We start from the raw sequence: 27,077 nt of genomic DNA on the forward strand, positions 1-27,077 counted from the left end.
CTTTGAAAATAAATTGCATAAAACAAAACAAAGAAACATGACCGCATAATCGAGTATTACTATATGACTGAACTTTCATCTGGCATTATTATTAATTCAAGAAATAATTATATGTACTTGGTCCGTACGTTTACCGACATTTAAAATAAAATAAAATAAACTTCCGACCGGCGAAAATAAGGGGGTATTAAATCGGTCGAGACAGTGGCAGTAAGTATTAAAATATAATAATAATTTAATAACGAACATCCTGTTAATATAAAAGACGGCACTGGGTTGGTGCATGATTGTCAAGTATAATTTCGAAGTTACAAAGTGGGCTTGATTAGCCTTGACGCAACACGCATCGTCAGGCAAAAGGTATAAATAAGGCATTTTATCCACATAAACAAAATGGGGAACTCCATGGCACGTTTGATGGTAAGACTAGCTGGAAGTTCAATTGAACACCATTCAAGATTGCAATTCAGCTGATTAACTGGATCAGGGCAAGCTGTTTGGTACTAGAGAGATAAGGTATGCACACCTTATGTGCACCGACCGAAGCGGTGATTTTAACGTTATAGATTATTGATGCTCGGTCTTGATGCTGCCGGCAAGACTAGTAAGTTGGTATTACGAAATTCTTGTTTATTAACATGCTAAGATAAAAAAACAGCTATTTTGTTCAGGTTAAAGTTAGGCCAAAGGTAACCATACACGACCAATGCTGGCTGTTTTTAATTGAAAAGAAGCTGACTTTGTTTTTTTGAACCGAGCGACAGCGTGACCACGATCCCAACCGTGGGATTCAATGTTGAATCAGTAACGTACAAAAACATAAAATTTAATGTTTGGGTAATTCACCGCTCTTTTATTGCATTGAGATTGGTACCACCATAGACAGCGCTAACCGGTCCCATGTCATGCAGGATGTAGGAGGACAAGACAAGATTAGGCCATTGTGGCGACATTATTACACGGGCACACAGGGGTTGATATTTGTGATTGACTCTGCCGACCGGAAACGAATAGGCGAGGCCAGGCAGGAATTGCACAGGATCATCTCCGACCGGGAGATGAAGGACTGCCTGTTGCTGGTGTTTGCCAACAAGCAGGACCTGCCGAATGCGATGACTCCGGCCGAAGTTACGCAGGCGCTGGAACTGGAATCTCTAAGAAACAGGATTTGGTACGTTCTGCCTAGCACGGCCAAGACAGGCGAGGGCCTGACCGAGGGCCTCAATTGGTTGAGCGCGAACCTGCCCAAGGAAACCAAGCGATGATGGAGACGACGTTGTTAAATTTACATTTACATTTTTTATTTCTTGCTGACCATCAATCCAGTTACTGTACCATATGTAATAATAATTAATAATAATAGTTAATAATCTTATATGAAATAATATCTTTAACTACTTATACTATAGACCTTCCGTTCTTCAGCCGCGAAGTGCTTATCTAAGCGTTAATTCCTTTGTTCGGACAACTTTTCACATGGTCCCTTGTTCAGTTCGTTTAACTTATACTCTTCACACGTTACAATTTTTTTTTTTTCGTTTTTGTATTTTTGCTTCAGATTTTTGTTTTTGGCTACTTGCGTCTCGTGCTTCTTCTTCTTTTTTTGATTTGTTCCGCTCCGGATCACCGTGCCCAGCGACAAGGCGTCTCGTAATACCGTATCGTGTTGGTTCCATAACCTAACTACGGCATGTCTGTGGCCTCAATTGTGTTTCACGTCTTCAGAAAGCTTCGTCGTTCTCGACCGCTTGTTCTTCTGCTCATTTTTATATGTTCCATCGCGCTGTTTGTCCGAACAAGGACGTCATCGTTATCACCGGCCTCGGTTAAGTCGGTTTTGCTAGGTGAATCGCGCAATCAATATTTTACTCATGCCAAGGACTTTCGGGCAGAGCTTCCTGAAGTTCTTATCACAGATCTTCAAGTTAAGTTTTGTTGGCGCTATCAGGCATGTCAAATTGACGGCTACTTGCGCGTTCCGAAGGATTTATACCTAGAAAAGTCCTGGACATCACAGGCGTATATCTTTATCAAGCAAGTTCCACCTGAAAATCTTAAATCTCTTGATGATCCTGTCGTTCTTGATATTCACGTTGGTTTCTCCAGCCCGCAGTCGAATGAAGACAAAAATTTGCAGGGTGACTCGTCAGATGTTGAGCAGACCCAGGTCGACAGCAAGGGCAATTGGGTCAGCCGATCGCATAATATTTGGCTAAAATTTGGCAAGCCGACCGATTTTGCCGTGTCGGGCGTTGAAGTTTTGTTCGGAAGTGACGCGGTCGACCCCAGATTCGGGTGGTCACTCAAAGGTGACGCACGTAATGCGATCGACGTGGGAAGCCTTTTCCATCCTCGATTAACAATACGTCTGGGAAGTGCGCAAAAGCTGCCATCGACTCAACTGCGAATGAATACGCATGGCAAGTTTAAGATCATTCAAGTCGCGGACTTACATTTTTCCACCGGCGTCGGCGAATGCGTTGACGCATGGCCACCAGAAACTGCGCAAGATTGCCGAGCCGACCCTCAAACGATTGCTTTTATTAATAGAGTACTTGATGATGAGAAACCAGATTTTGCGGTTCTCACTGGTGACCAAGTATTTGGTGATGCTGCGCCGGATGCTCAATCCGCGTTCCTAAAATCAGTGGCCCCATTTATCGACCGCAAGATTCCGTTTGCAGTGACGTTTGGCAATCATGACGATGAAGGCGATCTTTCGCGGGAGAACTTGATGGCAATCGCAACCAGCCTGCCGTACTCGTTGGCCCGATCTGGACCCGAATTTGCCAAAGGCGTTGGTAATTACGTCTTGTCAGTGCTCGCTCCCAGGAACGATCACACTGCAATGACGTTATACTTCCTTGATACGCATAAATATTCACCCAACCCGAAGAAGTTTCCCGGTTATAATTGGCTAGACCCTTCTCAACTAGATTTCATGGCCGCATCATATCAACAACTGGCGCCATTGCGCAAGCAATATTCGCACGTACACATGTCCATGGCTTTTTTCCACATCCCACTAACAGAATACCGAAATCAATCTAATCCCATCGTTGGCGGTTACCGTGAGCCTTCGACGGCTCCCAAGTTTAACACTGGCGCTCGGTCGCTGCTGTCCGAACTTGGCGTATCGGTCGTTAGCACCGGTCATGATCATGTGAACGATTTTTGCATGTACGACACTTCATATTCTCCGTCCAATGTGCCTTCTTCTCCAGCATCTGAAAATCATGCAAAAGTTCAACGGCAAGGGTTTGAACCAGCGATCTGGTTATGTCACGGTGGCGCGGCCGGACTTGGAGGTTATGCCGGCTACGGAGGTTATGTCCGACGCGTGCGCTTGTTTGAAATTGACTCACACGGAGGACAAATTTCTTCTTGGAAAAGGCTGGGATTTGGTGAAGTTGACAAGAAGATCGATCATCAAATTCTTGTTCACGGTGGCAAAATAAAGCCACTACATTAATTTTAAAAGCATTTGTTTTGTTATTTTTTTTTTCTTTTTCTGGGGAAATTTATTTTATTTTATTTTATTTTTTTATAAAATTGCATGAATTGTACTATAGGAAATTTTTGTTATTGGTCAGATGATGTGTATTTTTTGGTGTATTTGGAACGTCCTTAAAGTAATTAATATAAAAATTATATTTATATATATTTTTTTCGATGAAGCTCTAACCTTCACATTAAAAGTTCAAATTTTTTCTTTCTTGAATCTTGCTGCTTTTATGTTATTTTTCTTTTTACGGTTAGTTTATTTTTTACACTTGACTCTACGGAAGATATGGAGGGACCGCACTTGTCTTACAACGTAAAAAATTCTATTATTTTACTTCATTGTGTTTACTTACATTCTTACATTACCAAATAAAGTAAATGAAGTTCCCCGAATATTTTCCAATTATTTTTCATTTTCTTTTGCTCGCACCAGAACAAGATAGACCAATACTCCACCCGCCAAAAAAAAAAAAAAAAAAAAAAAAAAGTTTTTTTTGCACTTTATTTTACTTTCTAACCTCACCAATTAACATTGGCGCGACTCTTTTTTTCTTTCGCACAGGTCCTGTCGAGTCAATTGGTTCACGCTTGCCAGCTGATGCAAGACTGTCAAGTTCTGCTGCAGATGACGATGATGATGAAGCAATTGATGGAACCGGACTTATTATCGGAGTCAACTGTTGTTGCTCAGATTGACTGCTACTGCCATTAGTGTGAGTGCTGTTGGTCGTACGACTACTAATGTTGTTACTATTGCTGCTGCCACTGGCATGTAATGCCTTATCTTCATGACTATCCTCAAATGTTAACGCAGGAGTCGGAAGATAATAATCTCCCTTATCGTCAGACAGATTAGTTGCACCAGTACTCGCAACTTCCATGTACGCTTCTCCGATTTCTGCTGGTTCAAAAACCACCACTGAGCAAAACCCATCAGTCGATGTCATAAACAAGATCCTGCCATCGGTAGACCAGGTCAAATCTGTAAACGTGGCATAGTGCAAGTTACTAATAATGCATAAAGGCGTGGTCTGCTGAGTATCATATACAAACACGGAATCTTGAGTCGCGACTGCGTACAGGTACCGATATGGCAAGACAAATGCTTGTTTTGACGAGCTCACAGTGGTCGTGGATGGAATAGACGACAGTGACGACGACGCAGTACCTTTTTCAACTGGTTCAGACAAATTCTGCAGCTGCAATCCATCAATGGCAGAGGTATCGATCGTAATGTTCTGGGTTGGCCGTTGTTCCTCTCGCGCAGTTCTCAATTTATATTTTATCGGACAGCATTTGACTACTATCGCCGGCTTTTTCAAAGTCGGTAGTTGCGCTACCGGTGGACGATTGATACCGGCTCGCGTATAAATGTAAACCGTATTAGTAACTTCTTCACTGCCAGCAGGAGTAGTAAACTTAAATTGGCCAGCCGGTGTTAGCAATAAAGATCCATCAGGCGTGAATGTAAGCCTACGGAAAAATGATGTAAGCCCCTCGTTGTGATATAACTGAGCCATTTTGAATCCCAACTTTGGTGAATCAAGTTGCCGAACCGCGGGTAAAGGTAATGCTGGTGAAGGCGAAGGTGACCGACGAACTGAAGGAGAATTGCCAAATGATGACCGTCTAGAATGAGTCGAAACCGGAGGCGGGTTCATTGGTAACGAATTTGATGAAGGCGTACCAGGTGCGGACAGTATTGGTGATTCACTGGCGGTGGCATGTTGTTGTTGTGATGCTGATGTCGTGAGGTCAACATCTTGATTTGCGGCAGCACTCAGTATTACGGCCGGTGTTGATATTGATGAAGAGGTTGAGAATGCAAGTTTAGAATAATAAGGTAATTCTGCTTTTGAAATTTTGTGATGCGGATTTAAAACAAATTGCCCATCCTTTGACTTGAGCGTGTAAATGTGCACGTTCCGGTCAGAACTCTGAGTGGCCACATATTCATTAAGCGGATCCCAAGCAACACCTTGCACATAGTGATTATGTTCTGCAATCTGCCGCACGCATAACCCCGTACTTGCACTGTATATCCGGGCAACGTTATCCATAGATCCGGCAATGAGATACTGAGAATCTGGTGACCATGCAAGGTCATAGATCTCAGCCATAGAAGATCGGCACAAATGCTTTATTCTCCACACTTCCTTGTCATTTAAGCTTGCGTCTGCGTCTTCACCGAATGAGTTTTTTTTGTCATCCACATCTTGACTGATTGCCCATATTATTACGTTTCCATCATCTCCAGCAGAAGCCAAAACATCACCTAAAACGTAAAACGTAAGTATTTTATATTTATTTTCTAGTATTTAATTAAAAAAACCATCTACTCACCCGAATTGTCGAACCGGACGACATTAACAGCTTGGGTATGTTTTGTGAGAGTAGACAGATACGTGACAGTTGGGAACGTGCCATTGTCTGTGATCTCCACGCTCCAAATCTGAAAAAAAAAAATTCAAGACCATTGTTAGCTTCCGGTCTTCAAATATTTCGATATCATACTTACCCGCACATTGTTATCACCACTTGCCGTGGCCAGCCTGCCGCGTCCGTTGCGAGTCGGCTGGAAATGAGCGCTGTATATCGGCTGGTTGTCTGTGTGCCAGTGAAGCGTCAAGGCGTGTGCCTTCATGATTAAAAAATATTAGGCGGCTTAGCAAAATCGTAGTAATATTTAGTTTTATCTTTTCTTTTTATTTTGCCAACAAACAATCTGAAGCAATTGGTGAAACTTCAGATGAGAAGGTTAATGGAATTGGAATTAATTAAAGGTCACGCTTGTGCTGGGGTGACACTCCATGCTTAATGGCCGAGGAATTAAAAAAAAAGTTCAAGTTGATTACCACAACTTTTTCATGGACACTTAAGAGAAGTCGAAAATGCCGCCCGTAAACTACGCTGGCAAGCTTGTTTTAGCACCTATGGTAAAAGCTATATCATGCAATGTTTTATTTTAATCTAATATGTATAATAGGTGCGAATAGGCGAATTTCCGTTTCGATTGCTTGCGCTCAAGTACGGCGCTGATTTGGTCTGGGGGCCCGAGATTGTGGACCGCAAGATATTAGACTGCAAACGAGTGGTTAATGACAAATTACACACGATTGATTATGTTCTTGCTTCGAATGCCAGTCAAGTTATATTTAGAACCGACAAAAGACTGGAAAAAGATAAGGTAATTTTTCAACTCGGCACTGCTTCGCCCGAACTTGCGGTACAGGCGGCGTCCAAGGTAGCTGCAGACGTTGCCGGTATTGATTTGAATTCGGGATGTCCCAAGCATTTTTCGGTGCATTCAGGTATGGGAGCAGGACTTCTCAAGACTCCAGACAAGTTGGTGGCAATTCTTGAAGCACTGGTAACTGAAGTGGGCAAGAAGTTTGATATTGGTATTAGTGTCAAAATCAGGATTCTGGACACTCCCGAAGAAACTTTTACGTTAGTGCGACGGTTGGTCAAGACCGGCATATCTGCGCTGACCGTGCATTGCCGGAAAGTGCCGATGCGGCCAAGGGAGCGGGCCATCCCGGATGAATATTTGGCTGGCATTGCCGAGATTTGCCATGCGGCAGGGATTCCGTGCATTGCTAATGGTGATGTAACGTGCCGTGACGATTTTAACCGAATCAAGAAACAGTACGGGGTCGACAGTGCCATGATTGCGGTTGCTGCCGAATCTAACGTGTCTTGCTTTGCGGCAAAAACCAAGAACGATGTGAAGCCATGGTCAGAGATTGTCAAGAATTTGTACGATTTATGCAAGTCGACTGACAATCACTATTCTAATAGCAAGTTCATGCTGTTACGATTTACACCTGGCAAATCACCAATGTATCAACGCATTGCTCAATCCAAGTCATACAAACAAGGAGATGAGGTCATGGCAGAGTTAGCAAACGAGCAGCCGCAGGTCAATGAACGTCAATTAGATGGCAACAAGAGGAAGTTGGAAAACGAAGAACGCACAACCGATAAGCGAAAGACCGCAAAGATTAATTTGGACGTATCCTCTGGTGTTACAGTTAGTCTGGTTGGTTAATCGTGCGAGTTTCATCGCACATGACTCCTCATGCTACTTAAAGGTTTGGGAGTGGGCCAAGCAAAGTGGTTTTTTTTTGTTTATACGTATTATTAGGATGGAGTTTATTTTTTTTTTTTGTATAATACTGCAATGTATTTATTATTATATATATAAAACATATATATGACCCAATATACCTTTATCCTCACGTAGTCCAACATTTTGTACAGTGAACCCAATATTTATTAAGCGTTTAACTTTCGCAATTATGATTATTTTTTTGGAACAAAGTCCTGACCTGATAATCTCAAAGTCAACGCATGTTCGATTTGCACAATGAGAGCGCGGCCTTGTAATCGATCGAGTTCTGCCTGTGGCACGTACCGTTGCTGATCCAATTTTTTGGACCGCATGCGCTTCATGTTGTGTTCAAACTCGGAAAACCATTTTGCATCTTTGGTGGATAATTTCAAGCTCGACGTGGATGTTGAAGTCGTGAACGTGCTGGCCGAATCCTCTTCAGTCACGGTGTGCGCCGAGGCCCAGTCGAAATCGCTTGCCTGCGAAGACATGATTTGCGCCAAATGGCTCACAGTAATGGTCTTGTTGGAACAGATTGATTGACTGAGGAATGGCTGGGCTTGTCAAGTAAAACGTACAATCACTCGTAGATCAAGACAATAGAAATAAGGAAGACTTTGGGATGTTATTCGCAAAAAATAGCCCGGTTAGGACGAGATGCGAGATGAGGCCGTTTGCCACACGGCAGCACAAACCCCCCAAATAATGCATTTATCTGCATCTTGTACAATTTGTTTTCAATTTTGAATTTATTTTAATAATACATATATTGCTTAAACTACGAGCGTGTCGTTTGTGGCTCGATCACGCCATCAGCTGCGGCGGCACTTGCCGTGGCCCTTCCACGCTCAATCATCATGGGCATTGGGCAAGCAAGATGCAGGAAAGACCGACTAGTAAATTCATAATCAGTTTATTAGTGCATATAATGATATACAATCAATCGAATACTAATTTTGCATGTTCATGTTTTGGGCCAGCCAGGACCCGGCTATCATCAACCCGAGCCCTAAATGCCATCCCGCCGCGGCATCCAAAAATTCAGGCAAATTGACTTGAACATAGACAAGGCCATCAATGGCTATTGAGACAAATACTCAATCGAGTGCGGGACCTGTTACAGGCTCGAACTCGGCGATTGACCCCAAATATGCTGAACTGGAATCGTTATTGGTCGGCAAGGACCGGGAACGGATTCAAATGAATGATGCCGATTTCAAAAGACTCTCATGGGATGATCTCAAACAAATTGTTGGTTAGTGAGCAGGAATAAATATGTACGATGCAAGAAATGCAACTTTTAATTAACGATTTATTAGAAACTAACAGGCTAGATCTGTTAATGCGCCTGCCTTCTGATATTCTCAAGTACTTGGTTTGGAAGAAAGATACGATCGCAAAATATGGCTCGGTTGCGAATTATGTTCTTGAACAAAAGTTGCAATGGGGTGAAGGAACTCCTGGTCCCAAGAGTTTGGATTTGTTTGCAGAGAAAAGTACTTATTATTTATCTCACGCTGTTTGTTACCCAATGTTGTCAATTGCTCATTGATTATAGGTGATTACAAGATTCTTTTGAATGATTTCCCTTATGGATTGGAAGACAGCATAATTCACATTGTCGTTTGGTCAAAAGTTATAATACCCAAGCAGAATTTCAAGGCTCATGACGGCACAACGATCGATGACTTGCCCAATGAAACCAGGATAGCAATCAACAATTTCGTGGATCAAAACTTTGCCCAGCCTTTGGGATTAAACATTTCTGATATTTTGTGGTTTAAGAATTGGACCGCGTTACAGAGTATCCGAGAAATTGATCATTTCCATGTACTGCTTCGCAAGCCACCTCTTGACCAAAGAATTTTCGACCTTTTGCGTGAAGATGTTGATGTTGCGATCAAACTTGGTCAGGTAGATTCTAGATTCTAGATTCTAGATTATAGATTATAGATTATAGATTATAGACTTGTATCAGTATTTTTTTTGTTTTTTAAGAAATTGACTTCTTTATCGCGGATCGTTTTATATATTTCATGTGCATTTCCTTGTCTTCATGACCATCAAATTCCAAATTCCAAATCTTTATGCATTGACTAAGTGTCAAATATTTTTAGGGGTGGACACGATTACGGTAAAGTTAAAAGTTTGCAATAATCGTATGCTTGATCGTAAACCTGAGACCTATAAATTGTATAACTAGTAATTAAGTAGATTTAGGTAAGGTATAGCGTAAACAAATTTAGTTTATGCTGAAAAGTAAAAGCTGGTTCTGTGTGTCAACAGTTTATTATAGAAAGTAAAAGAGAAAACGTACGGAAGTGAAGTTCTCAAGTTATGTTTTTTTGCATTATGTTACTAGTAATCTTTCAAGCAAAAGCAGCAATTTTACAACAGATTATAAACCCTGTGAGATAGCAGCGGAAGAAGATTAGGATTCAGATTTTGAGGTCGGAGTCGGGGATAGAGGTCCTGCCCGTTCTTTCAACGACACGAGCACTACGCCTGCCGCTACGGCTTATCAAAATGCAATCGTACAAGCAAAAGACACCACACAATCCTCACATGTGATGGATAATGGTTCAAATACGACGCTTGGGATGTTAAAATTCGTCGTACTATTGATAGCACCGCGACTTTGCTCCCATTCTGCGTCATTTCGACACTAATGCACCATGTATTGTCGAAACTGATGCTTCCGATTATTCTATCGCTGCAATTCTTTCACAGTGTGATTCAAATAACCATTTACATCCTGTGGATTTCTATTCACACACGACGACTTCCGCGGAAATTAATTATTTATTAAAGTGTTTACCGAATGGCGGCAAATTCTTCCAGCTGGACCTGGGAATTGGTCCGCGATCACCTGACTGACACCCTGATTAAGATCACGTATTCGACCAACACTGCACAGATCGATGGGCATATGTTCACAGGTACCGTCTAGCCCAACCCAAGTCAACGCGGTAGTGTTGTCAACGCAATCAAACTCTTCACCACCGCACGTGAAAATGATGACTTTGCCCTGATCTCGGTCCACACGACGAACCCTTACACACCTTCTCCCATCATTCAACAAGTCCTGGATGACTACTCCGACGTGTTTAACAACCATTTCCCGTTGCATTCTCAACGCGCACACAATCACAAAATCGATTTGGAAGACCCGAAATTACCACCCAAAGATCGCAATTAAGACTAAATGGTTTGGCATCCTGGCTGCGGAATAACTATACCCTGTTACAGTTGGAGTCGCTTTTGCTACTACCTCTGCTCCCACTTCTAGGTTTGCTTCCACTTTCTATGAGTCACGGTAATGTTATACCCTTTTTAATTGTTGAGATGATCCTGAGGCGGTAACAAATTTGATATTGCTCTCTCGGGTCATTTCCACTGGCATCTCTGTACGCATGGTTGACTACAATTTTTTCTTGAATGACATTGTGGCTTCTTCCCTTGATGATAATTATCAGTTTTCGCGTCAATGTGTCTGTGCGGCATCCTACAATGAGCTCGTCGGCTGCGTCAACCTCTGCTGATGTTTGCCATGCCCGTTTTGATCATCCCGCCCTTAATGTATTTCAGGAAATCAACCGTACTTATGCTCTTCGCGTTTCTATTGCTCCCCTCGACAGTCATCATCTGTTTTCCACGTGCACGTAATCGAAAAATGCTACTGTTCGTCCCAATGCTGTTGACTCATCATGCAACTCAGCCTCTCATGTTGCTCCACGTCGATGTATGCGTCCCACACTGGAGTCGACTCATCCAAATATTTTTGACAATCGTGTACGACTATTCGAAAAAAATTAGTCGACAGCTCGGATCATCGTGTTTGTGCATCAGCGGGAATGTTCGTTAGTTGATCGGTCAGTTTTGAAACGGCATTTTTCATGATTTCTGTGTAATTACTGTGATCATTCACCAACTTACAGTTCCCCACCATTGCTATTAGAATGGCGTGCCTATGCGTTTCCAGCGCACCCTTCAGGAACGTGATCGATGTTTATTTGTTGGTGGTGCGGTGCTTACACAACACTAGTCTGAAGCCATTGTTACGGCTGCCTACTTGCTGAATCGCACTCCCTCGCGCACTCTGATACACATGCGTCCTATTATCGCTAGTCTGGTACTGCTTTCCTCTCCACTCATCTTCGGATTTTCGAATGTGCTGCGTATCCTCTTGTTCTTCCTGTTCTTCGTGATGGCAAGCTTAGTCTGGTTTCTCGACTCCATAACATAGTTGGTTAAGAACCTTGTCAAAATGCCTACCGCTTGTTTGATGGCGGACTTCCAAAGTAATCATCTCTTCGCAGGTGCGCTTCAATCAAACTGTATTCATTCTTAAAGATCTATTTTAAGTTTCAATTTCCTTTTCCCGGCGACTCTAATATGTCCTCCAATGCTTCTGATGAAAATACCGAAGCTCAGCCTGTACCTGACTGGCAGGCGTCGCCCATCCATACGCACTCGTCCTCCGTCCTCCGTCCTCCGTCCCTGACCCCGATCCTGATCTCAGTTACATCGCCTAATCCTCACAACATCTTGGTTCTGCCTGCAAAAGCCGATTGTCCTCCTAATGATTCAATTTCGTTTGTCTCTTTGAGGGAAAAAACAAGGTCCCTAGTCCCTTTTGGAGAAGACTAAATTGCCAAGACTGAGGTCATCTCATTAAATTAACGTTCGGCGAATAACAAACTAGCTAAGCAATTGAAGAATACAGTCAATCAAGTTGGTAAACAATAAGATGCACGAAATGAAATTCCTCCCACGTTTGGACAAGTGCTTTATGCTGATGGTAAAGGTCGATGGTTAGATGCATGCCGTGCTGAAATGGCGGCCCATAAAAAAAATGGTACCTTCTTTCAACTTGTCTTCCTGCCAAAAAGCGCCATGAAGTAGTTGGCTCAAAATGAATATTCACCAAAAGCGGTGATTGTTACAAAAGTCAATTCGCCATTCTTTTCCCAATGAGAAGATATATGGTGGTCAAAGGGGTTGACCCTAACCCTTTACTGCCTTACAAAACTTTTTTTTTTCTTTTACTCACTTTACCAATCTTGTCTTCTACGTTTCAACAAGAGGGCTACGTATAAACGCTGCACAGGCTGCGGACGCCTAGTTTTGCTTGCAAGAATATTGTGCATGTAAATGGCCAGAGTGTGCAATTTAATCATGCTAAACAAGCTTTAGGAAGAAGCGCTTGCTTGCATTTGAGCAACTCACCAGGTTAACATGATGGTATTTTGTTTCAAGGTCGAAGCGTATGGCCTAATAATGAAGACCGGATAAATTGGTTAGTATGCGAATCGATATTTGGAGAGAAGGTGGCTGCTCAATTTAAAATTTGCGCAAACAAAATTCTCTCACTTCTTTGTTGCTGTTCATGTTGAAACCCGTGGTTAGAAACTGAAGGCGTAGAACCAGAAGACGATCATGGCGATAGTGATGATATCAGATTGAAGGTCAAGAGCCTACATGAGATTTGCGATTCATGGCTTTTATTTAATGCTTTCTACAGCATCGGCGTAAATCTTTCTGGAAGCGTCTCATTTTTTTCGTACTGACGTTTGGACCAATTTTGGGCTGACCGTTGTTGAAAAGTTTAGACGCTTTCTTAAGGATTTGCGTCGATGCTGCAGGAAACATTGAATTATTTGTATGAAAATGAAGAGCAAACTATAAGATCTGACGTAATGTTTCAATTTGATCTTGTCGCTGCCATTATATGTGGCATCAGCTCACAGCAATAATAAATAAATATGCAGAATTAAAATCAAAAGCAAGCTTTACTGCATGCTTCACATGGACGACTTGTAATATTTCTTGAGCGCGTATATCCTCTTGCAAGCCAATAGCAACATGGGGAAGAAAATGATCAAGTATAAGCTTGTGATCGCACTCAGTTGGCATAATTTGTATACTTGAATAATTGAACGGCAAAATTTCACATTTTTCGAATTATTATTTTCACAAGGACATGCCAACTGAACTTCGTAGTCAGAGGTATTGTAACCAATCCTTCGGCTTAAATCGTTTTTGCAAAGATTTATTAAACGTAAGCGTTGATGCATATTTTTGCCGTTTCAATACTATCTTAGCCATGTAAGTATTGGCTGGGCTATTTGGAAGACAAACATTACAGCTTTTCAATATTGCAAATGAAACTAGTTGAAGGAAACAAATCTCTTATGAACTAAATTATACGTCAACAATCTCAGGGGCTTGGACCTCGAAGCATAATAATGAAACCTATTTTGCCATATTCGTTAACATTGATATATTGAAGTTCAAATAATTAAGACACCTAATTCCGTCAAAAATCATAATTGTCATCGACTTTGATAAGTTGGTCATATTTTGCCAGAGTAATTACGCGGCACAAAAAAAAAAGGCCTAATGCCGAGCGCAGCAACAGACTCGGTTGACTACTTCACCAGGGACGTCGGTCCAACACGAACCCGGCAAATCAACGACGACTATTTTGCGTATGAAGAAGAACAAGACAACTCAGCAGATAATGAATTAGATGATAACGGGTTGCCTTATGCTAAGCCAATACGGCGTGAAGCATTTTCAAGCCCGCAAGAATTTGACCCGGACGACTTTTTATTGACGCAACATCGGTTTCAGACATTGGAAGACCTTGAACGGCAATTGGTTGACTGGAGCCATACGTTGCAGAAAGAACTGGTTGAATTGATCAATCAAGATTATGCAGATTTTGTAGGTTTAGGAAGATCTGTGGCCGGTGGCGAGATCAAGGTTACCGATATCAAACTTAATGTTATTAGTTTTAGAAGAGAAGTAGAGGTAGGAACTACACAGATGATACCTTTACCTACGTGCAATATGCCAACATGTTTATGACATTTTGTTGTTTCTAATTCTTTTTTTTTTTTTTTTTTTTAGGGAATTTCAATCCGAATGACTGATGTCGTGCAAGAGATTGATGAATTGCTCCTGAAAAAAAAGCAAATCAGACAGAAAGAAGTAGGTTAATAAATTTTTTGTTTATTTGATTCAGTGATTATCAAGACGCTGACACGGTTTTTTTTTAGAATTTGGGAAGGTCGTTATTGTTTTACGCCCAACGAATCCAGCAACTTGAATTTTTGCTTGATAATGAGGATCCAATACAATTTAATACCAATCCCACAAGCTCCAGGTATTCCAGGATTACAAGTCTTGTGTCAGATTACGTCAATCTTACTGATTTCCGCAAGCATATCCATGCCAATCATCCATTCGTGAAAGCACAAGAAGCGCGGGTTGCAAAGATTAAGGACAGACTTTTAAGCGAGCTTGAATCGTTGCTTCAACTTTCAAGCCAGGAACGGTCAAGCGAAGGAAGTAATGGAATCAAAAGCAGCAAAAAAATCTCACCAATAGCTTTAGATATTTTGATATTATATAGGAACATGGGTGAAGAAGCAGAAGGAGCCAAAGCACTACGCAAAATCTAAGATACTATTAAAAAAAAATAGATTATTATTTACAACAAACATGTTTAGATGTAGCAAATCATGCGCACATGCTGGAAGTCAGCTTGTGAAACAGCTTTAGACAACAACCAACAAATTAGGGCCACGGGTCGATTTGAGGTTCAGCTCCATGATCATCGGCGGCCTGCGTGCTTTAGTAACAGTAACCGCAATCTTGAACGCATCAAGAAGTGCCTTGATGTTCTTTTCTATTTCTTGTGGCGTAAATGAAACCTAAAATCAGGTTAGCTCATGTCGAAATGGCTTGCAATATATATAAAAACAAATCACATACATCACCAACAATGACAGACAGCCTCTTCTTCTGAGTTCTAAACTCGGTCGCGCCAACTGACTCTGCAAACATGGCCTCAACTTCATTGCTGACGGTTCCGCGACGCGCGGTAGGCATAAGACCTTTCTGGCCCAAGATCCTGGCGACCGGTTTAAACAAGGCAAGCGATTCCGGCGTGGTAAATACCCTGTCAACCACAAGTTCGCCCTTTTGAATTTGTGTAATCACTTCCTCACCGCCGACATAGGTGGCGCCAACCTCTCTGGCCCGTTTGGCAAGTTCTTCATCGTCGGTGACAAATAACGTTCGCTCTTTTACGGTCGGCTTGGGAAATCGAACGTTGCCACGAATTTGTTGAAAATGTAATGGCACGGCAAGATGTAGTGACAACACAATCTTGCCCGAAGACGGCAGGCGACCAACCTCAGCAGCCTTGAAGTACTGCAGCGCTGTCGAGATGTCGACCAAGTTTGGACGATCTTCTACCTGTTGAGCCTTTTTGTAGTCCTTATCCACTAATTTCTTTTTTTGTTCTTCCGTCAGCGTTTTGACTTGTGGTTTTGCCTTTGAACCTATAACTGCAGCTGCAGCTGCAGCTGCATTGGCATTAGCATTAGCATTAGCATTAGCATTAGCATTAGCATTAGCAGTTGCGGTTGCTCCAATTGCCGGTGCCTGTTGTGTCTGTGGTGCCGATTCGGCCTCTGTTGCTAGGTATCTCCGCAAGCACGAAGACTGTGATTGAATCAATGCCGGTCTCGAAGTCCTTAACAGAAATGAAGCCGTCAGCTGAATTGACCTCCGGGTTACCATTTTTTTTTGGCGGGTTTCTTTCTAGCCTTGGCTGTGGTTTTTTTTTTTCTAATTGACGTGAATCCGCAATGGTTTTGGGTTTTAGTATAAAAAAGCACTCCGAGAAACACAAATTTTCGGGCCCCGCGCAACCCTTACCTTGTTTTGCTCAAGCAGGCAATTTACGTAATCAACGTGTAATCTAAACTATATTTACTACAAGTTATTTATTATTGTAAACCAAAATTTCCATTATTAAATGTTGTTGTACTAAAAATGTGTTCTATTCATATGCAATGCCTTTGCCAATCACTTGGCCATCAGGAGAATAAATTCCTGCGTCAATAAGTTCCTTCACGGCAGCGTCTACCTCTTCTTGCGTATATTGATCACCATTTTTTATCTTACCATATGCTTCAGGATTAGGCTTGGTATCATCCAATTCGAAATGGCCTATCAAGCCGGCCTGTTCGAGATCTTCCCTTGTTCGGGCAAGCTTTCCAAACTTGTGATTGTATTCAGAAAATGCACTTCTGGCAGTGGCAATCTCTTTTCTGAATGATCTTTCTTCATGACTCCAAGTCTTGGGGAAAATTCCTTTGTCACCGGGGGCAAGAAGACTTAATTTACGAATATATTCGCAATAATCGGCATCAAATGGAAATTTTAAGTCATGCACGGCTTCAGGAGATTCAACTTCTTGAAATCGCTTGTATTGAGCGAGATCTTGAATTGGTCTGGGGGGGAGTTTCAACCTGCCATCCCATACTCTTGCGATATAACACGCCTTAAAAAAATTAATATCAATCTATCAAAAAAAAATGGAAATTTGATTCATACCTGAGCTTGTGATACCCGGAAAGGAATAACAAATCGAGTAATTCCAATAATTACTAATGTTGGATCGTCTATATAAATATAATGCAAGTAAATATTATTCAACCAATGACCACTTGTTATAATTGGCCGCTTCAATGTCGCATTGTACCTGTTCAAGAAAGGCAAACTTCGGTAATAACCACTAATTAAAACTTAATCAGCATTTTTTTCGTCGTCCAGTTTTTTGTTTTTTTTGCTGAGCTACTTACGTGGCATAAAATACGACATCAATGTCTTTAAGCATGGTGCCGTCTTGAATATAAATTGCGCGTTCGTCGGCATCGTATTTGACAATCGGGCCAACTTCAATGGTTTTCGGGTTCGGTTTTCCAATCGACTCACTTCCAGGTCGAACAGATCTATAAACTTTGCTACCAGGTTGTTCGGCCACCTGGTTCGAAATGTCAATCGCGCTGGCACCGTTGCCAATCACGAGCAAGGTCTTGTCTTTGAAATCTGCTGGATTCCGGTAAACTTTGGAATGCAATACCGAACCGGGAACGGCTTCCGAGTATTTCTTTAACCCGGGAGCATCAGGAATAAACGGTAGATTGAAATAGCCACCGGCAGATACGACGGCGTCAAATTTCTCTTCCACGATCGGGCTGTTCGGCTCTACGGATTGATATTTGACCGACCACTCGTCACCATGTTTAAATACTTCAACCACGTTGGTGCCGTATGCAATGTGATCATTGATGTCCTTGCTGTAATCGTGCAAAAAATCTGCAATATCTGTCCTAGCTCCGAACAGCATGGACTTGGTGTACGTGGGATGTTCGTATAGCATAATCGACCAAGGCACGTTCGTTGTCTGCATGCCATCACGTTAGCTTGCAAAAAACAAGAAAAAAAAAAAAAGCATTAACACTTCTTAACCATACCAATTTGTCGTATGCCGGACCAGCCCATTCTTTGTTTTTAGTTTCCGGGTGAAGGCGTGGTTGAAGAGTGGTATTGGATTCCGTGGTCGGCGATTGGATTTCCTCGTCGGTGTATTTGGTAAAATTCCACAATCCGCCTGGCAAGGGGTTTCGTTCGAACACCTTGACCGTATCAAACGCCTCCTCAGCCAAAAAAGCCTTTGCAGAGGCGAGACCGCTAGCTCCGGCACCTATATCAAAACATTACAAATGAACAAAAGAGTTGGCTGCCTGGCAGGCGGGGTGTTATGACGTACCAATGATGGCGACACGCTTTATGGGTTTCGTTTCGACGGTCATTATGGGAGCAAGAATTCACGTCGCACAATTGAGAAAAGCAAGCAGCAATTGAGCACAGAAAAGCGACGATAATAGTATGTCGGACGACGTTCGACGTTGGTTGGCGGGTTTTGCCTTTGCCCCTGAGCCAGATGGCGGTGCGAATTAGGCTTTACATCTTCTGACTGACGTGAGATGGTGTGCTTATCATCAGACGAGTAAATGGTAGTATGGACTACAGATAGACCAAGTCCATCAAATTGATACATTATTAAATTTCTTTTATTACTTGTCTTGTTTTTGTCAATTGCAACGTGATGTTGACTTTGGACATTTTTTGTTTTCCTTTTTAGATTTAAATGTTCCATTTGCGTCGTACAAAGAGATGCCGCGCTAAGCATTTCTTAACATTACCCGGACTGACGTGTCATTAAGAATTCGTCAATAAATAAATAAATCAATTACATATAACATCTGCATCTACAATTGGTAGCTTTTAGTTGAACCATTATAAATTTTTATAAAGCTCCATGTCTGGAGCTCGCTATATCTTTAATCGTATACTGCCGCCAGCTCTGGCCGTGATTGCTGGAGTATATACTGGTAAAACTAATCTGAGAATAATATAAATGTCCGTTGGCTAACCCCCCCGAATTTTTGTGTTTTGCAATTCAGGCTTTCAATTCTTTGATCCCATATTAAGGTCTGTGCCCAAAATTGAATTAATATTTTCTTTTTTTCTGTTTATTTTATTTTATTTTTTTTGTTTTCTGCTATGGAGATATTCTAACAGTGGAATCAGAGAGGAACGAGAACGACTGATCAACGAACATCAAATTGAACGAGATCCCAAAATTGATGGGCCCGAACTGTTACCAGCTGCCTCTGCCAGCACGGCAATTATTGCAACCCAGCCAACACTGACATCACCTGTGCGAGAACAGGCAATATCATCAACCGATCAATCCAAACCGTCATGAAACATACTACCTGTACATTATTATTAACAAATCTACCAATTAAATTATCACCGATGCATCCTGTTGACAATTTAAACAATAATTCACAATGAAAAACAATCCAGTTACGCCGCGTAAATTCTTTCTCCCCTTTTTCTCTTTTGACCACACGCCTACTAAAATTATCATCATTTTCATCGTCGTCCACCGAGTCCTGCCATTCGGTCCACCGCTGCTGATCCGCCTTCGATGGCAAAAATATCTGAATACACGTTTGTCTTTTTCAACTTGTCCAACAAAGCACTGTCATTAACATATTGCGTCTTGATGGCGTCTCGCTTGTTTAAAAACTCTTCTAGCTCGGCAGAATATGCATTCCGCATTTCCCAAAATTTTCGCTCCTCTTCGTCAAGAGACTTCGATTGACGTTCGAGATCTTGGATTTCATGTTCCACTTTCCTTCTCTCTTGCTCCACGCTGCGAAGCTCGGCCAACACGCCATCTTGCTCCTTGATGATTTCTTGCAGTTCTTTTTCTGCCGCAGCTTGTTGCTCTGCAGTTGGCTTCTCATTTTGTACCTGGCTTAGAAATTGAGCATACGCATCCCTATCCCTTATTACCTCAATGTACTGTTGTTTCAGGCCTTCGACTAGCTGATCCATGCACTCAGAGCAAATTGGGTGGTCCAGGTCTGTCTTGGATTTAATGACGTCCAGTATTTTGTCAGATGTCCGCAACCGACTAGATAGTGAATACCGTTCTGGTTCGGCATCAAATCCATTAACAGCATCTGCGTCATCTTGTTGTTCAGCTGGGAGTTCCTTATTATGGTTCCGGAATGTAGCCTCGTAGTTGCCGATCAGTTCTTGTTGAGAAGGCTGCGCGTTGGCTACCTGAGATTCGGTCAGCACAACAAAAGACTCGGACGGCACCGCTTCGGATTGTAACAAATATCCGGAAGCCCGATGACCACGAGTTTTATCTTTATAATGATCGAGTCTATAGTTTGGATAGTTTTGCTTGTTTCCATCGTTGATGTTCAGTTTAGATTCTTCTTGACCATCCGATGCAGAGCCTACAAAATCAGTCAGTCAGTAATCTATTCAATAAATTAGTTATCAGTAGCGGTTTAAATGCATGCGCCTTACCAGATAACAGCTGGTCAAACGACGCCGTGTCAATGTCGTTCAGTTGCGTGCCGTGAAGTCGCAACGGCAACCTGCACCTCTGGCACACTTGACCTGGCGAAGACGCGCCGTCGAGATGAACACCGGAAACGGCAGCATCTGCATACGCTGTTGTGCTCAACATGATCAGCGTGGATATGATACAATGTTTATGTTACGACTTACGAATATGTATGGACAATATGAATCGTGTTACATATTATATTGGATATCCACACCACAAGACCCTTGGTACATCAATTAAGCATCTTCCATTACGTAACCGCTTACAGATATTGACCCTTGGCAAACTTGGAGTCGATCGAGCCGGCGTTTTTTGTGATTCGCTGTAGTGCCGAAGCATCCATGATTCGGCCGCCGGATGCAATGTCCTTTTGGTAGTCAAACCTACGCTTAGACGGGTCATCGGCGGCGATGTCGTCGTCGTTGTTGTTGTTGTTGTTGTTGGCCTTGCCTGACTTGGAACCAAGGCTGTCTTGGTGCTGTTCAAGCAGTGACTTGCCGCGAACTTGTTCCTGTAGATTAATTTGGGTTAGCTTTGAGCAAGTCAATCAAGTCATGTTGGTTTTGCTATGCACATACGTTGTATTGCTGCACGCGCCGGTCCAGTGCTTCATCTCTAAATCCTGACCGCGATGACCGGTTGATGGAACCAGACTCGTCGGCCTTTTGTCGTAGTCCCATCATTTCTTCTCCTAATCGTTTCTTGCGTTCAACTTCGCTCTCGGTCCACGTAGGATCTAATCCTCTACGCAAGGTCGCGCCAGGTCCAGACGAAAACCGCTTGTTTTTTAATTTTGTTGGATCTGCTTGCGAGGCCGCCCAATCTGCTTCTGACGGTGGCACGGTCATCCATTCTTCTCTCTTTGAAACCTGTATCTTTGTTTCAACTGCTTCTTTCTCTGCATATCGGGCCAACCGTTTTCGAGCTTCCACCTCTTCTTTTTCCTTGAATATATTCTCCCGTTAGAAAAGCCGTGCGCGCATACTTGCCATACATACCTCATCGATATCTTGCGGTAATGTAGGTCCAAATTCATTACCACCATCGTCATAATCACTAGAATACGCATCCAATTCTCCTGCGGCTACATCTTTGTCTTCTGTTTTCATCCTTTTCGGTGATCTTTCATCATTCGTAGTAGTACTAGCCTGAGCGGCAAGTCTTCTTAACCTTCTGGCCTCGATTATATGCGGTGGCAATTCGGGTCCTGCCTTTGCTGAAGTGAAACAGCCATTAGCAAAAAAAAAAGAGCACGGTTTTAATTATTTCAGTTAAATTTCATTTACTTACTCAGCATTGTGTAAATCTGTGTCTCTACTCGAGTTCGTTGCCAAACTATTTTATATTCTATTTTGATATGAAGTCCACGGGTAAGGGTTGTATTATGTCAGCGATATGCTCTCGATATCTCGATTTCCTTCAATTGCTGTGGTAGTCAAGCAACTAAGTTCACATATAACAATATCGCTGGATATGAGTGCACGACCACCATGTCTGTAGAAACTCGACGGAGACGAAGACAGTCGTCGGTGTCGGAAAGGTCGACCGCTTCGACAACAGACTTCCTGCTTTCGTCGCCGCAGACGATTCGCAAGTTCGATCAGCGATTTCACACCCGTCTTGAATCTCCCTCGTTTTCGCTCAGGTCAGTCTCGCCTGCGCCGTCGGTAGCACGGTCTGGCATAAGCTCGATATCGATCAATTTTGATGATGTCTTGGAAAGGCTGCCATCTGACGCCAAGTTGCCATGGGAGGTGGTTCGGTGGACAAAGCTGAGAAAGCTTTCGTCCCAGGTTTACTCGGAGCAGGCAAAGCAGCAGTTCGGCACGCCTACATGTATCGCTGTTGGAGTTAACATAGCAGTGGGAACCGCAAAAGGCATGGTTTTATTATTTGATTACTCTCAGAATCTATTGTGCGCTATAGGAGCCAACATCAACTGTGAGCAGCCATTTTTTTTTTTTTTTTTTGGTTATGTGATACAATTTTTAACAATATGATATAGTATTAGAAGCTGGAGCAGTCACTGCTGTTGGGCTATCTGCAGATAATACTTATTTAGCATCAGGGCACGAGCATGGTCATATATACGTTTGGCATATCAAGCGTCCAATGGCACCGCGAATGCATATACCGCCATTCAATCCACTCAAACCAGATCATCATCGACGTGACGGTCACACTGGAGATGCAAAAATTTTACACATTGGGTTTATGGCCAAGCGGCACAGCGTACTTGCCAGTGCAGATGATAAGGGCATGGCATTTTTCCACAGCTCAACCCAACAATTGACTAGCAAAACCGTAAGGACGACCAGATTGGTTGGCAGATATGCCTCACTAGGTCCATCAAGGACAGACGGGCCACAACCTCGTCAACGCAAGGCAACCTCCGTTTTAGCGTTTGGAATAATGCCTTTGTCTGGTCATTCGCACCCTGTTGAGTCTCGGGGCTTGATAGCATTGATGACTCCGCATATTTTAGTAATAATATCAACAGCTCCCACGGCACAAACGCAATACAAAGTGGGAAGGCCCAAGTCTATTTCAGACACGATGGGTTTAAGCGCTTGTTTGGATTGGTTCCCAGCTGTTAAATCAAAACTAACAAGTGAAAAAAGAAAAACCAACAACATGAACAACAAATCACATTCGAATACAAATAATAATATTGATCTGAATCCAAGGTTAGCTTATTGCTGGTCTAATCAAGTTGTCATTTTCGAAGTTTCAGTTGCGCAATCAGATGTGAAGGAAAACAAGAATATGGTTCCAAATACAGAGTTTACGCCATTGAAGACTTTTATTGCCGATGAAGCAATCGTAGCATTGAAATGGTTAAACTCTCAGGTATACCTTATTTTATTTTTTTTTGGTTTCAACATGTGACAGTTTCTAATTCGATTTAGATTATTATTATGGTAACTATTACGCAAAGACTTCTGATTTTAAACGAGCATACAATGAAAGTTACAGAATCCGTTGATCTTGTACCTCGTCAAATTATGCGGCATGACTACTTTTCTGAACAACTCAATGACCTTGTAATATCTGGCTCGGAAGGAAGTGATCATTATGTTACCATCACCGATGGTTTTTTCAACAGTGTGAAAACTTTTAAAGGTCGTTTATTTGTATTGGTAAGTGTTATACTGTACTTGAAACAACAAATTAATTTGTTTTTGGTGCTAATTGCGTGAAAAGGGAATGTACGAATTTGCTATTGGCCATTTGTCCAGTTGGGCGGAACGACTCTCATTGCTCATGGAATCAGAGAATTTTGTCGATGCGATTATTTTGGCAACAAAATACTACTCTGGAGAAACAGACCAAGTTACAATAAATCTTCCAGAAGATGATGACGATCGTCACGACGAAATGCGGGACAAGATCATTGAGATGGTTTTAACTGCCGTTCGCTACACATTAAGTGACAGTGGACGATCCACTCCAACTACGCTCAACGGATTTGAGCAAGACGATGATGATGCTCATTATCGAAAAATTGCAGATCTTGCTGAAGTATCGTTCGAAGCATTATATGTCTTGCAAGATTATTCTATTCTTTTTGGCAATCTTTACGAACTATTTGAAGATGCAAACCTTCGCGGGGTATATTTTGAGACTTTGGAGCCATACATACTAAATGAGAACATTACCTCAATTCCTCCGGCAGTAGTCAAAGAGTTGATTAATATATATGCTTCATTGGCATTGAATGAGCGTCTTGAAGAAATGATTTGCCATCTCGATACGACTTCTCTTGATATTGATCAAGTTACGACATTGTGCCGCAACTTTCAATTGTATGATGCACTAATATATGTTTGGAATCAGTCTCTTGGAGACTACATAGCTCCAATGACTGATTTTGTCAGTCTCATAAGGCGGTACCATAAAAAAGGGGATGATTCTAAAAATAATGAGGATGACCAAGGTATCGTCAAGCTTCAGTCAGATATTTCCAAAGTATATGCTTATTTGTCATATATATTTACCAGTCGCGTGTATCCAACCGGACAATACCTTCGTGATGATCAAGCCGATGGAGCAAAAGCATCACTATATTATTTTTTATTTTTAGGATCGATCATTACCTGGCCGAGAGAGAACGGCAAGGAAATTCGTACGACGGACGAAAAAGAGCCTTCGTTTCCATATTTGAGATTACTGCTAGGTTATAATGCACCAGCATTTGTGGCCGTCATGAATGAAGCATTTGAAGACACGTTTTTGAATGGTCCTCAAGATGGCGACTTTGACAGCATCAATGAATCTGACGATGTAATTTTTGGGCGGTCAATAAACAGGCAATATATTGTGAACATTTTGCTCGAAATCCTATCAGGTTCTGGTTTTACATCGAGAGAGACAATTTACTTGGACATGTTTATTGCCCGAAATTCGGCCAAATATAAGCAGTTCATCACCCTTGACTCGTTACTGATTCATCAGGTTCTGACACGATTATGTAAGCCTCCAGTTTCAGAGATTGCAGATGATTGCCAGCTAAGTGTTGAGTATTTACTGTCAACATATAGGCCGGATAATTTGGATGAACTGGTTAAAGTTTTTGTTGAAGTGCGTTATTTCCGTGTTCTTAAGTGGCTGTTTAAAACTGAAAAGAATTACGCAAGATTGATTGATGTTTATTTTGAAGATGTTACTGATGATGGTTCATACTCTGCGAGGAAACCCGTGTTTGATACTATTGAAGAATGTCTTGATCCTCATAGCGACCTATCGGACGAACAACGAAGTGATGTGAGGTCGGCGTCTTTGCGTAATTTTAGAAACCTGGCGCTTACTGATGCGGAGCATACTGCCGAGCTTATGGAAAAGTTTATTCCGGAAGCTCATGCGTCGATATACGACAGGTTAATTGATAAGAAAAGATTACAATTTGTCTATCTAAAGACGTTGTTTGCCGCCGAGCTTTCCAACGAGCCGGCATCAAAAAAGCATAAGTCCCGGTGGAACACGCAGCAGGCTAGGGAAACGTACCTTTGTCTGCTTTGTGAATTTGAACCGTCAGGTGTGATCAAGTTTTTGCGCCATCTTCAGAAGGGTGATTTCCGGATTAGCAAGGTGTTGGCCGCGCTTGAGTCAGCTGGGATCATTGATGGCGAAATTTTTTTGCTGCGTTCTGAAGGCCAGTATGCGGAAGCGATCAGACGGTTGATTAGACATTTGCATTATTTAAAAGAGCAATTATTGTTACTTTATCCCGAGAGCGCACGAGGTAGACGACAGACAAGAGGTACAAGATGGGTCCACGTGGACGAAAGGAAGCTAGTGGATGTGGACCGCTCGCTTCAACATTATGTGATTTTGGGCATCAGATTGTGCACGGAAAAGGTTAAAAAATCAATTAATGATGTGCATCGTCCTGCTACTGGAGTAGAAGCTCTATCAGAATCTGAAGCAGTATGGTTAGACCTGATTGATTCTATCGTGGCACTTACTCGAGAAGTTTCGAGTACCCTGTTCCCTGACATTACTGTGTTTGAAAAAATGAGTCGCTCTTCGTCATATGATTCACCGACAAAGTCGATTTTGTTTCTTCGCCGATTGGTTCAGGATGTTTTTTCGTCCTTGTTGGCTGCGACCACGACCAACAACAACAGTGGCGCATCTGCGGGATCACATAATGCATCGTTTTTGCGAATTTTGGAAGCATTCTTATCCCACACGGCAGCGGCGTCGCCGTCCGTGGTTGACCTGCGGAACGTACTGGAGAACATATTTGAGGCTTACATATATGAAAAGCAACTTTTGTCTTTGACGAATCAGTTGTTGAACAGGGATCTCATGGTCAGAGTATCAAAAGTTTATAATATACGGCAGCAAGGATGGCGAGTGCCCAACACGGTTTGCGAGGTTTGCGGCAAGAAAGTATGGGGAGCTGGAGTTCCGCCAGGAACATACAGTGCATGGAATAACAAGCGGGAAGATCTGGAAAGAAGGAAGAAAGAGAGGTTTAAACTGCCAGGCCGTACGATTGTTGAATCTGATGAAGACTTTGCTGCTCAAGAAGATCGAAGAGATCGATGGCGGCGTCGTGGTCGTGATGGTGATGTGCATGAAGATGAAAACAACAAAGATGGACCAAATGGTGACCATGTAGTTGGCCTCAGCTCTTGCAGTACGTCTGATAAAGGCAAGAATCGAGAAGAACATGCTGAAGAATTAGATGACTCGGATTCAATATCAGAATTTAAAAATTTGGAACATGATTTGGTGTTTATCCGCGCAGCCGATGACATGGATCTACAAGTCACGCATCAGCAGAGCGCTGGCAGCAGCGGTGGGGAAGAACTAGATTCGTTGGTTATTCAAAGCAAGCATGTATATCACAAAAATTGCTGGGAAAAGATTAAGGATGTTCGATTGGCTTCATGAATTAGGCAAATAATAAATTTCAAAGGTAGTTTTTGTGCTGGTCGCATTTGCATGGTTGTCACGTACGTTAATGATATTTCACGAAATTTTTGTTTATTGTCGCTCAGGCTCAAATTTGAAGTTACTAGATTACATGTGCAAGAGTTATTGTGGATTTTAATTGTACATGTCGCCACGAATGATTTATATAAATGTACCTAGATGCTAATTATACATATAACTAAATGTCAAGATGGCTTCATTGACGTGACG

At 42.2% G+C, this 27,077-nt stretch overlaps 12 protein-coding genes across 12 annotated transcripts; 7 read left to right on the top strand and 5 right to left on the bottom strand.

Annotated features, from left to right (window-relative positions):
* Positions 1 to 224: 224 nt before the first annotated feature.
* On the top strand, positions 225 to 1,382 carry V1514DRAFT_337295 (ADP-ribosylation factor family-domain-containing protein). The gene is made up of 6 exons (XM_066928656.1): positions 225 to 420; positions 488 to 516; positions 567 to 604; positions 659 to 689; positions 765 to 837; positions 912 to 1,382. The coding sequence occupies exons 1-6, from the start codon at positions 394 to 396 to the stop codon at positions 1,263 to 1,265; spliced, it is 552 nt and encodes a 183-aa protein (XP_066781190.1). The 5' UTR covers positions 225 to 393; the 3' UTR covers positions 1,266 to 1,382.
* Positions 1,383 to 1,482: 100 nt separating this feature from the next.
* V1514DRAFT_337299 (Metallo-dependent phosphatase-like protein) lies at positions 1,483 to 3,661 on the top strand. Its single transcript, XM_066928657.1, has one exon. The coding sequence runs from the start codon at positions 1,691 to 1,693 to the stop codon at positions 3,470 to 3,472; it is 1,782 nt and encodes a 593-aa protein (XP_066781191.1). The 5' UTR covers positions 1,483 to 1,690; the 3' UTR covers positions 3,473 to 3,661.
* A 282-nt stretch (positions 3,662 to 3,943) lies between these two features.
* V1514DRAFT_187787 (WD40-repeat-containing domain protein) lies at positions 3,944 to 6,440 on the bottom strand. Its single transcript, XM_066924615.1, has 3 exons — positions 6,023 to 6,440; positions 5,848 to 5,956; positions 3,944 to 5,779 (listed from the first exon to the last, which is right to left on the bottom strand). The coding sequence occupies exons 1-3, from the start codon at positions 6,146 to 6,148 to the stop codon at positions 4,011 to 4,013; spliced, it is 2,004 nt and encodes a 667-aa protein (XP_066781192.1). The 5' UTR covers positions 6,149 to 6,440; the 3' UTR covers positions 3,944 to 4,010.
* On the top strand, positions 6,363 to 7,731 carry V1514DRAFT_337303 (uncharacterized protein). Its single transcript, XM_066928658.1, has 2 exons — positions 6,363 to 6,440; positions 6,491 to 7,731. Exons 1-2 carry the CDS (start codon positions 6,396 to 6,398, stop codon positions 7,553 to 7,555), a joined length of 1,110 nt encoding a protein of 369 aa, XP_066781193.1. The 5' UTR covers positions 6,363 to 6,395; the 3' UTR covers positions 7,556 to 7,731.
* Positions 7,732 to 8,371: 640 nt separating this feature from the next.
* On the top strand, positions 8,372 to 9,577 carry V1514DRAFT_298752 (uncharacterized protein). Its single transcript, XM_066925500.1, has 3 exons — positions 8,372 to 8,873; positions 8,938 to 9,114; positions 9,177 to 9,577. Exons 1-3 carry the CDS (start codon positions 8,696 to 8,698, stop codon positions 9,548 to 9,550), a joined length of 729 nt encoding a protein of 242 aa, XP_066781194.1. The 5' UTR covers positions 8,372 to 8,695; the 3' UTR covers positions 9,551 to 9,577.
* Positions 9,578 to 13,858: 4,281 nt separating this feature from the next.
* On the top strand, positions 13,859 to 15,221 carry V1514DRAFT_187450 (oligomeric golgi complex component, COG2-domain-containing protein). The gene is made up of 3 exons (XM_066924614.1): positions 13,859 to 14,434; positions 14,534 to 14,614; positions 14,683 to 15,221. Exons 1-3 carry the CDS (start codon positions 14,021 to 14,023, stop codon positions 15,085 to 15,087), a joined length of 900 nt encoding a protein of 299 aa, XP_066781195.1. The 5' UTR covers positions 13,859 to 14,020; the 3' UTR covers positions 15,088 to 15,221.
* V1514DRAFT_322248 (mitochondrial 54S ribosomal protein uL1m) lies at positions 15,184 to 16,213 on the bottom strand (the record flags this gene model as incomplete). Its single annotated transcript, XM_066926104.1, has 2 exons — positions 15,184 to 15,339; positions 15,401 to 16,213. 2 exons carry the CDS (start codon positions 16,211 to 16,213, stop codon positions 15,184 to 15,186), a joined length of 969 nt encoding a protein of 322 aa, XP_066781196.1.
* A 169-nt stretch (positions 16,214 to 16,382) lies between these two features.
* On the bottom strand, positions 16,383 to 18,625 carry V1514DRAFT_187837 (uncharacterized protein). The gene is made up of 5 exons (XM_066924616.1): positions 18,252 to 18,625; positions 17,956 to 18,185; positions 17,281 to 17,885; positions 17,033 to 17,213; positions 16,383 to 16,979 (listed from the first exon to the last, which is right to left on the bottom strand). The coding sequence occupies exons 1-5, from the start codon at positions 18,292 to 18,294 to the stop codon at positions 16,476 to 16,478; spliced, it is 1,563 nt and encodes a 520-aa protein (XP_066781197.1). The 5' UTR covers positions 18,295 to 18,625; the 3' UTR covers positions 16,383 to 16,475.
* On the top strand, positions 18,569 to 19,352 carry V1514DRAFT_354448 (uncharacterized protein). Its single transcript, XM_066929591.1, has 3 exons — positions 18,569 to 18,876; positions 18,949 to 18,976; positions 19,076 to 19,352. The coding sequence occupies exons 1-3, from the start codon at positions 18,804 to 18,806 to the stop codon at positions 19,251 to 19,253; spliced, it is 279 nt and encodes a 92-aa protein (XP_066781198.1). The 5' UTR covers positions 18,569 to 18,803; the 3' UTR covers positions 19,254 to 19,352.
* A 74-nt stretch (positions 19,353 to 19,426) lies between these two features.
* V1514DRAFT_285627 (autophagy protein Apg6-domain-containing protein) lies at positions 19,427 to 20,543 on the bottom strand (the record flags this gene model as incomplete). Its single annotated transcript, XM_066925178.1, has 2 exons — positions 19,427 to 20,307; positions 20,381 to 20,543. 2 exons carry the CDS (start codon positions 20,541 to 20,543, stop codon positions 19,427 to 19,429), a joined length of 1,044 nt encoding a protein of 347 aa, XP_066781199.1.
* A 63-nt stretch (positions 20,544 to 20,606) lies between these two features.
* On the bottom strand, positions 20,607 to 21,736 carry V1514DRAFT_354450 (uncharacterized protein). Its single transcript, XM_066929592.1, has 4 exons — positions 21,714 to 21,736; positions 21,422 to 21,639; positions 21,002 to 21,367; positions 20,607 to 20,934 (listed from the first exon to the last, which is right to left on the bottom strand). The coding sequence occupies exons 1-4, from the start codon at positions 21,718 to 21,720 to the stop codon at positions 20,686 to 20,688; spliced, it is 840 nt and encodes a 279-aa protein (XP_066781200.1). The 5' UTR covers positions 21,721 to 21,736; the 3' UTR covers positions 20,607 to 20,685.
* Positions 21,737 to 21,870: 134 nt separating this feature from the next.
* V1514DRAFT_298768 (Golgi CORVET complex core vacuolar protein 8-domain-containing protein) lies at positions 21,871 to 27,077 on the top strand. Its single transcript, XM_066925501.1, has 4 exons — positions 21,871 to 22,364; positions 22,429 to 23,273; positions 23,333 to 23,563; positions 23,628 to 27,077. The coding sequence occupies exons 1-4, from the start codon at positions 21,914 to 21,916 to the stop codon at positions 26,823 to 26,825; spliced, it is 4,725 nt and encodes a 1,574-aa protein (XP_066781201.1). The 5' UTR covers positions 21,871 to 21,913; the 3' UTR covers positions 26,826 to 27,077.

This window comes from Lipomyces japonicus (genome assembly GCF_038497905.1).
Source record: "Lipomyces japonicus strain CBS 7319 unplaced genomic scaffold V1514scaffold_58, whole genome shotgun sequence".
NCBI lineage: Eukaryota > Fungi > Ascomycota > Lipomycetes > Lipomycetales > Lipomycetaceae > Lipomyces > Lipomyces japonicus.